Below are 10435 nucleotides of genomic sequence, written 5' to 3'. Positions count from 1 at the left end.
GGGAACCCATGGTCCGCTACCTCGTCGTTTTCGCTCTCCTGCTCCTCCGAGCAGCACTCCTCCTCTGCGAGCGTTTGGGCTGTCGAGTCGTTATCCTCCTCGGCCTCTTCCTCTTCTTCCTCCTCTTCCTCCGAGTTCTCCTGTTGTTGTTGCTGCTGTTGCTGCTGCTGCTGCTCTTGGTCTTCTTCGACCCCTAGCCCTCAATAGCGAAACGTGGCCGGTCGCAACAACGGAGCGACCGTAGCCCACCCCGCGTACGCCAAATGCGCTGGTGATGGTGAGCGGGAGGAGGACGACGACGATGACACCGCCGGCGAAAGCGGCGGACCGGCGAAAGTGGACCGGCGAAAGCGGTCCACTAAGGTCGGTGTACCGACCTTAGTGCTCTTTGGCTCCCACGGTCTAGTGCGTGACATTGTCTTCTTTGTCTTCTTCTTTCTCGTGGCACCTTGTTGTTGTTGTTGTACAGCACGCACCCGGACACCGCCTCTGTAACCAAACCCCAACACGCTTAGTACCCGCCATCCACGCTCTTATCATCTCACCGCGCAACACGCTGTGCTTTCGCCGGGGTGTTTCTCAACCCCCCCCCCCCCCCCCCCCCCTTCTCTCCCTCCCATCCCCTCGGGGGATTTCGCGACCCCCGCCTTTCCCTACTCCCTCTCTCTCTCTCTCTCTCTCTCTCTCTCCCTTCCATCCCCTCGGGGGATCTCGCAACCCCAACCTCCTCCCTCCCTCCGTGGGGGACCCGCATCCCCCGACCCCACCGCTCTCCCCCTGGCGGGTGCAACTGTCAGGACAGCAGTCATGTCCATCCTGTGAGTCCTCCTGAAATAGAAAGACGATTTAGAGTCTCAGGAACCCTTTGCAGATGATTTGAATTAATTAACTCATAGTAGAGTGGCACTTTAAGTCTAAAATATTTAACCTTTTCACAATATTCTGGTTTTGAAGTTGGGTTTTTCTTAAGTTCCAAATCATAATCATCATAATTACTAAATGGGCTAAAAATGTCTAGTTTGGCATATAATGAGTATTTAATATCGGTTTTACTTTTTAAGTTGAATTACTGAAATAAGAATAAGAATAATAATGATGGATTGCATTTATATAGCGCTTTTCGAGGCCCTCAAAGTGCTTTACAATTACACTATTCATTCACTCTCACATTCACACACTGGTGGAGGCAGATACAGTTGTAGCCACAGCTGCCCTGGGGCAGACTGACAATAAATCAACTTTTGCACAACATTCAAATTTGTTACACCTTTAAATATCAGGCAAAATGAAATGTTATATTTACCTTCCTTTTCGATATATGGACCACCAGGACTCAATTCGCTGGTTATTCGTTGATGAACCAAACATGTGACTGGACTCTCCGTTGAAGTGGTCATCATGATGGTGACGTAGTGCGCACTGAACTGCAGTCATAATGCCGTTTTCTGTCCCACAGTCAGTTCTCAGTCTCATCGGTACAACACCAAGGCTCCCAACACATGACAATTAATAGTAAGCTATGACCACTGGATTATTATTGGTTGGTCCACATTCTAGCCACAAAACCTTGCGTGAAAATCCATCAATGCACCCTGAAATGGCCAAACCGAATGGTTTGAGCTTGTCATAACCATCAGCATGCCACATGTAGTTGGGTCGCAGCGAATGATAGGTTCTCCTAATGAATCTTCTGCGTGTTCTCATCTGGCATCCATGAGGATTAAGCTCCCGGAGTATTTTCATCACATCATCCCTCTTCACTTTAAGATGATGCTTTTGTTTAAGTACCTGCCACATTGTTCGATACCCAAACAATCGCCCAGGTCCTTGAAGCTCCGCTCTGATTGCGTTAATGATCGTTGTTCTGGAGAAAATGTTTTCTTCGGTAAAGTCCAGCATTATTGAGTTTACTTTTAAGACTCCTTAAACTCATCTTTACACCATGCAAACTTAACATCATGTCCACGATTACACTATATGAGTGACCTTCGTTGAAATATTTAATGCAGTACTGTAGGTTGTCTGACCCTTCTGCCTGGTCTTTGTCCCGCAAAAGCTCCAGAGACCGTCCACAGGAAGCACAAAAAGGGGTGAAGAGGCTGAAGCTAACGCCACAAAACGGGCAAAACATTTTCCGGTTCTCTATGTAGTGCAGCGAGCACTGTCAGGGTAATACGGAAGCGCTGTGAAGGGTGAGTTTCTCGACGTTTGTTGACATCCCGAATCCCTATTTCAAACAATCCTTTTCCGTCAAAGATTTTTAATTTGTTGCATTTTTTAAATTTGTTGTGGATTTTTAATTTGTTGCGGATTTTTAATTTGTTGCGGATTTTTAATTTGTTGCGGATTTTTAATTTGTTGTGGATTTTTAATTTGTTGCGTTTTTTAAATTTGTTGTGGATTTTTAATTTGTTGCGGATTTTTAATTTGTTGCGTTTTTTTTTAGTTGTTGCAGTTTTTTAATTTGCTGTGGATTTTTAATTTGTTGCGTTTTTTTAATTTGTTGTGGCTTTTTAATTTGTTGCGTTTTTTTTATTTGTTGTGGATTTTTAATTTGTTGCGTTTTTTAAATTTGTTGCCGTTTTTTAATTTGTTGCAGATTTTTAATTTCTTGTGCTTTGCACTTCCCAGCCACCGTACTATCAGCCCAAATAGCAAAGAGAAATTAAAAATGCATGCCGTGAAAGAGTTTGGGTCTTAGGAGGTTAATAGCTTAATTTTAAAGGGGAGTGTCAAAAAGTCAATGCTTCCCTGGCGGGTCGCGGAGTGTGGGAGTGCCTACTGGGGTCAGCGGGGGAGCTGGCCCCAGGGAGGGGTTACCTGCCCCTCCCTTCCTTCCCTCCCCATCTCCAGCTGCCTCCCTCTTCCCGCTCCACCACAACCACCCACACATGCAGGGTCTTGGAGTAGGGGTATGTCACCAGGGTGCTGAGGAGGCTACCCCCCCCCCCCCCCCCCCCCCTCCCTCTGTCCCCTTCTGGCTGCCTCTGCCTCAATTTTATCCCACAACTTAGGCATTCACATTATTCACACTCTCATTACACATACATATAGGATCTTGGGGGTGGGCACAATCACGGAGTCCAAATTACCATCAGGCTGTACACCTCACCCCTGGTGTCGTTGCCCACCTCTCAATTTTAAATACACTTAGACATTGAGGGCTATCAGGAGGGACTATGCGCTTACATGCTGCTCCTTGGCAGGTAGCTCCATGCCCTCCTGGGTTTTAATTGCACCTTAGAACACACATGCATCAACACTACAATGAGTGGGTGGAGGGAGGTTTGGAGTCTTCTCCCACCCCCATTCTCTGCGGCCTGCTGGAGCGGGAGGGCTAGGTGGAGTTGGCCGTCCGACTGCGGTCTGGAGTGTGGGGCCTCCCTGCTGCTACGGAGTCGGGGTGGTCTGCCTCTCCCCACCGCAGGGAAAAGGGTAACACCACCTGGGTCTGGGTGCAGTTCCCCCCTCCAGGGGCAAGGGTACCTAGACCCGGTTTGTAGAGTATGCTTGGGGAGTGTGATCGTGTGTACAGCGTCTCTTTATGTCTGTCTCCACGTTGGTTGAGTGTGGAGTGAGTGCATATGAGAGCATGAGGGTGGGAATGGATGTTTGTGTCTGTGTGTGCCTGTATGTCTGTGTCTATATGTCAGGCTGGGTATCAGACGCCACCTCTCTGGGGACACCTCAGGCCCTCCAAGGTTTGGAGGCCTATCTCCACCTACCACCACTTCCCCTGCCGGTGGCGGACTCCCTCAGGTGTCGGTGCGTTGGTGGTTCTTTGTGTCTGGGGGTGGGCGTCCAGGTACACACCGGCTCACTCCTTGGCGGCCGCTTATCGGGGCCTGGAGCCTGGGGCTCGCTCGGGCCCCTTCGGGGGTGGGGTGCCCCCGGCCTCTCGGCCTGGGGCTCGGTCACTCAGGCACAGCTGGCGGCCGGCGGAGCTCACGGGCGCGTCACTGCAACTCCCCCTGGCTTCTGCTCCGCGGCTGCTGAGTGAACCCTCATCTGGGACTCTCCTCAGCTCTTACTGGAACAGTGGCGCGGCTGCCCCTCTGTTGGTCTTCCTTGGTCTCTTGTGTTCTGGGGGCCTCTGGATGTCTGGAGTTTTGATCTCCTCCATACCTGCTTCACACCCTGGAGGACGGGGCTGTGGCCCCCCCACACTCCCTAGTAGATCGTTACATGGAGAAACCTTTGGAATACAAGCGCGCTGATCCACACAGGTATGCACACGGGTGTTCACTGCTCGTAGACCCAAATTACACCTTTCTTGGCTGCTACTTCGAAGCACATCTGTCCTGCGTGCTGCACAACAACATTGAATATTTAGTATTTACTGCTGTTTACACTTAGCTAGATTAATGCGATGGTGTTGTGTTTAGTATGTTGCTTTGTTTTTTTTTTGTCTTTTTTTGCTTGTTTTCTATTCTTCTCCCAACAGGTGATCCAGGAGATTTTTATTTTTTTTCTCCCCCCCTTTCTCACTGTCCCTCTCCCCTTCTGTTTTTCCTTTCCTTCCTCTTTCTTTCTCCCTTTCCTATCTCTCACTCATGTCTGTCCCTTCTGTAACATCTGAAAATAAAATATAATAAATAATAAAAACAAAGATCGACCAAATGGACCAATACGGCAATGCCACGATGATCCATTTGGCAAAGTAAATCCATTGGGTATCCTTGTTGGTCTTCAGACAACAATTCTGATGGCTAAAGAACCAAATGGGACAAAAAAGTCAATGCTTCTCTTTGAAAAGTGTGGTTGTTTTGTATGTAAACTGCATTTTAAAAGAACAGCAACCAAAAGACGACTAAATAACTGTCTTTAATATTTAGCATTTGTTAATTGTATTTTTTTTTATTTAATTTTTGGCCTAAACTGTGCAAAAAAAAAAAAATCCGTTTGACATAAACTGACAATTTTATGACACAATACCACGACTCATAACAGCTTTCTTTGTGTTCATCTCTGGTCTCAACAGGATTATGTAACATTTGGGTCCAAACAGTGTGATCAAGAGTCCAAAACTTGAAGCAAGAATGGCAAACACCTCCACTGCATCTGCAAGATTTCCTGGTGAGCTGATATAAGCAGGAACAAAGGCCACCCACACAGCACAGAAGATCAGCATGCTGAATGTGATGAGCTTGGCCTCATTAAAACTATCAGGGAGATTCCTCACCAGGAATGCAATTAAAAAACTGAGGAAAGCCAGCACACCAATATAGCCCAATAACACTGCAAAACCAACAGTTGACCCAACTGTACACTCATATACTATCTTGTCATTGTGGTATTGGGTGTTTTTATGTGGAGTTGGAGAGGAAGAGACAAGCCACGTAGTGCAGATGGCTGCCTGAATAGATGTCAGAAACAGAACTGTTCCTCTCTGCTGCATAGCACCAAACCACTTCAGACCGGCTCCCCCTCCTGGCTTGGAGGCTTTGAACACAGCCAGAACAACCATGGTTTTTACCAGGATGCATGAGACACACAGCACAAAGCTGATGCCAAATGCTGCATGCCTGAGTTGACACGTCCACATCGTGGGTCGTCCAATGAACAAAAGTGAACACAGGAAACACAACTTAAGTGACAACAATAGCTGGAAACTAAGTTCTGAATTGTTGGCACGTACTATAGGTGTTGTGCGATGGTAGATAAAGATCCCCAGAACAACAACACATATAAATGTTCCCAGTAAGGAGGTTGTTGTCAAACAAATACCCAAAGGGTCATGATAGGAGAGAAACTCTGTCTTCTTAGGAACACAGTAATCACGCTGTGGGTTTGACCAAAAATCCTCTGGACAACTGGTGCACTCCAAGGAGTCTGACAAAGAGGGGTTGATGGTGAAATGCATCCTATATTTCACAGAAATTAAATCAATTATGTCATACAGAAAAACAAAGACCTACTGCTCTTGTTAGTGATTTTTCCCTCAGAACAAGGGATGCAGTCAAAACAGCATTCAGGCTCTCTCTTCCTTCTCACCATGTGGGTACCAGGAGGACAACTCTCACTGCATACTGATCGAGGTGGCTATTGGACATAAAAAATAAATATTTATTGCCTACTACAATTCTATATACTGTAAATGTCATAAAAGGTACTTGTCAAATAAAAACATATCTAACCTGTTTGGATTCAAAGTTCCAGAAGATTTTGCCTCCATCAAGTATGAGTTCTTCACCTTTTAAAGCTGTCCTTTTAACCTCACCCACTTTCTGAATTTTAGTACTTCCATCAGGGAGCCACAACGCATTAATAACATCATAAATTGGTACCACATCACCATTCTCGTCAAATGATACTTGATCGCCAAATGGAGTGGTGAAGTTCACTCTTTCCATGTAATAAACAAGCTGTTTAAAAGGAATGTATAATAAGTAAATTACTTTTTGCTCCAAAAATAATTATAGAACGAATGATTTATTCATAGATGGAGTGTAAAATGATATCACATCTGCCATGGCTCCAGTAACTTTACAGTGCAAACAGTGGCAATTTTTCAGTTCAGTAATCAAATATAATATTATATCTATGGTACCTACATATATAAAGTCATTTATATCTAAGTCTCAATCAACCAAGGCACATTACTAATAATCCTGTATAGAAGTTAATGACCTCCATGACTTAAATGACTACTTTTGCTCACAAGTATGGCAAATCCCTTTTCAGAAATTCTGAAAGCATGCAAAAACAATGCGTTCAAAGGTGGAGTGTACAATGATAACACACCTGCCAAGGCTCCAGTGACTGCAAAGAGGCACAGCTGTTCCCACTGAAAGGCCCTCTTCCTGGCTTGCACCGCAGCATGTCATCAAGGGAATATGCCAGTGCATAAACAGCTTTGTACACATTATACTCAGGCCTCAGGTTGGAAATGTCCAAGTACTCATTGTCCACATTTCCTAGATCTTCCTGTCCAGTGCATTGTGCACCTCCACCTTCCAGCCAGCCTGCTGGAGCTGGAGCAAATCTGCACTGAAATGTGAATTCCCAAAACTGATTCACCTGAAATATTTTGGAAAATATTTGTTACACATTATAAAAATATATAATTGTTGTGACACACACAGAGTAAAAGTGTTTAAGTCTCACCAAGCTATTTCCGTAGCTACTGTTGTGATGTAGATCAGGACATATTTGCAACAGGAATTCCCTGAGCCCTGGTATTTCTCCTTGACGAATAGTGATACCAAGTGTACCACCCAGGTATGGCATAAAGTGAGGTGTTTGAAGCACAGCAGATTCTGTCCAGGCCTCGCTGGCTATCCACTGTAGACCTGTCACATTTTGCCTTACTACCTGTGAATTAAATTAGACCAAATCTATGAAGTAATATTGAACCTCCAACTTCTTTACTGAAACAGTTTTTGATCTTTAAAATTAATTCTGAATTATTACATTTTTGTACTCATTTCTGTACTGACAATGATACGTAATACGTGTTTTACACAATATAATTATGAAGACCTCTGTAACTACTAATCATTAAAGTGTTTTAAAGTGAAACCTCATCCATAAGGTGCATCATGCGACTAGGATGTTCAAAGACAATGACAACTCGAGCTGTAGAGGTCTTCATCACATCAACAATCCTCCCGAGTTCTTCTGTGTCTTTGTCCCAGGGCAAAACCTCAGTGTAGGCCAGGCAACCTTCACCAGACACACTCAGCTCAGACTGAAAGGATCTGGCTGCATGAAGCCCATAATCATCATCAGTGACGAGCAGACCTGCCCAAGTCCAGCCAAAATGCTTTAGAATCTGGATCATTGCACGTACCTAAGTGAATACAGATTAAAATGCAAGTGCATTAAAAAGAAGAAAATTTTTTAAATATAATTGCAATTTAGCTTTATTCTTTGACACAATACAGAAACGAAATAGAGCATAATTCTCAAAACTAAGTATATTATTATTTCTAATATTTTCATATCTTTCTTTGTTCTTCTTTTACACAGATATTGAAACATACTTTTGTGTTTCCATTTTAATTTTGATGACAAATTTTCACCTGGAAAGCATCACTTGGGATCGTTCTAAAGAAGGATGGATACTTTTGACGGTCACTCAGGCAGGAACATGTGGCATAATAACTCACCTGTGAAAGACACAGACTGTATATTCGGGAGCTATCCATGTAGAGATATCTTAATTTTGTCATCATGACTGCATTATTTTTTATTTCATAAAATGGTTTTACATTTTCAATGAAATCAACGCAATCCAAGAAAACTGTTACATGGTCAAGCAGAAAACTTACCATAGGTACTCTGTACAAGCCTAAGACGTTGGAGATTGCAATAGAATTTGTAGAGGACGGATCACCCACAACCCCTATGACTGGAGGATTTCCAACACATGTATCATCTACTACAATTTGATCCTCTTGACCACTGGCTAATGACAATGCTCCACGGAATCCAATTCCAAGTTCAAGGCAGCTATCATACAGAGTGTATCCCAGAGTCACATTTGGTAGCAGGTTTGAGTTTCTGTTGATCTCATCAATAGCAAACGCCATGGTCTGTGCGGACTTAAAACCTAGGACATACACACTAAGACAAGAAAAATGTAATTACTAACATATATATAATACAACACAGGTTTTAAATTATAAGTAAACGAGTGCCTTTTGAAAATGTTGCAAAAGTAGAAATATTATACGCAATCAGGGAAACTGAATAACAATTAAAGACATATGTCAAAGGAAAAAAAATGAAAAAGAAGACGCATTGTGTAGTTATTTCAGATACAAAATACATATTTATACTGGCACTAAGTTTGACAGTTTTCTTATTCTATTTTTTTCCTGCTTTTTCCCTGTCTTTGTTACCCATGGCAAGTAGGCTGTTGTGGCTGCGAGGTAAAAGACAGATCAGGAACACTTGAAAAGAAATGGACTTGAAACAGTCCACCCAGAACCACATCTCCAGTTTTGTGCATCTCATTTAGATGAAACTGTCCCTGCAGCTGACAGGACAAAGAAAACTGAGGAGTGGATAGAATAGAAAAAACATAGGAACACAGCAAAACAACCACGACTAAATTGTTTCGCAAAGATGAGCACATGACAGCTTTCTGAATTGTTGAGATCAGTCATTAGGTTTTATTGTTTGCCATTCCCTTTTATTGACTTGCTGTGTTGTTTAATCTTGCACACCACCCATCAGGGAAGAAGGCGGAGTATACTTTTCATTTGAGATTGCTTTGTATCCAGGCAAACTCAGGGAACACTCTGTGAGTAAATTAGTCATCAGTAATAACTCACTGAAGAATTGTCAGAGTAGCAGGTGTTTCTGTGTGCATATCAAGTGACACAAAAGAAGAATAGCAAAAATGACATAACATTATTCATGTACAGTAAAGTTAATGTGGAATGTACAACAACATCAAATTAAAGAGTTTCAGTCCATATTTGATTTGAAAGAGAGGGACAACAAATTACTTATTTGATCACTACCCAGAGTTCGTGGCCACAGTTGAATAGTTGTAATCTAAATTGACCTGTAAATTAAAAACTTAGCTCAGACTGTACAGTGCCTGTATCATTGCACATGTTTCCCAAATCCGTCAGTGAATCTCATTCTCCACTTTCCCCAAACTCGTGAACAAGACCCTAAGACATTTAAATCCCTTCGATTGGGGTAGTAATTTGTCCCAGATGGAGTTGGCATTCCACCTTTTCCGGCTGAGAACTATGGTCTCTGACTTGGGGGTGCTGATTTTCACACTTGGCTGCAAACCACTCCAATGCAAGTTGGAAGTCACCACCTGATTAAGCAAACAGTAACACATCATCTGCAAAAAGTAAAGATGAAATCCTGAGGCCATCATAGTGGAGAACATCCACCAGCCTGGACAGACCAAGATATTCTGTCAACGCTTGCCCACTTTCTCAAACATCCTTGAGATAAAGACTTATCCAGTTCGACAGCCTGGATGAAAACCTCATTGCTCCTCCTGAATCAGAGGTTCAGCTAACAGATAGACCCTCCAGTATGCTGGTACAGACTTTCCCAGTGTCATGATCCCTCAGCTTAGTTTCATCCACACATGAAGCAAAAGGCCTAAAATCCAGCCTTTGTGGGTGTAATTTAACACAGTCCCATGACAGAGTTTAATGCAGGGGTGTCCAAACTTTTTGCAAAGAGGGCCAGATTTGGGAAGGTGAGAATGTGTGGGGGCCAACCATTCAGCCTGAAATATTTTGAATCATTAACATTAAATGCAAATGAATGACCTTATATTTCTTTCCTTTTTTCACACACAAATTTTATTATAATTTTTTTATTATGAATTATTTATTATTAAATGTTTTTACCAAAATAATGTATTCGAAAAACACAAAATGAAGAAAAATTAAACATCTAAATTCAAAACATGTGAACAGGAAAAAAACATTAAGAGTTAACTTTTTCAAAA

The 10435-nt window shown here is 43.0% G+C and overlaps 1 protein-coding gene across 1 annotated transcript; it reads right to left on the bottom strand.

Annotated features, from left to right (window-relative positions):
* Positions 1-4921: 4921 nt before the first annotated feature.
* Positions 4922-8956, bottom strand: LOC101468510 (extracellular calcium-sensing receptor-like). The gene is made up of 9 exons (XM_004558262.3): positions 8847-8956; positions 8274-8568; positions 8025-8111; positions 7523-7792; positions 7108-7314; positions 6745-7020; positions 6138-6365; positions 5919-6042; positions 4922-5832 (listed from the first exon to the last, which is right to left on the bottom strand). The coding sequence occupies exons 1-9, from the start codon at positions 8954-8956 to the stop codon at positions 4922-4924; spliced, it is 2508 nt and encodes an 835-aa protein (XP_004558319.2).
* Positions 8957-10435: the final 1479 nt, after the last annotated feature.

Source organism: Maylandia zebra, linkage group LG14 (genome assembly GCF_041146795.1).
Source record: "Maylandia zebra isolate NMK-2024a linkage group LG14, Mzebra_GT3a, whole genome shotgun sequence".
In the NCBI taxonomy this organism is placed as follows: Eukaryota; Metazoa; Chordata; class Actinopteri; order Cichliformes; family Cichlidae; genus Maylandia; species Maylandia zebra.
The sequence above is the reverse complement of the archived record's forward strand: the minus strand, read 5'-3'. Positions and strand labels throughout refer to the sequence as shown.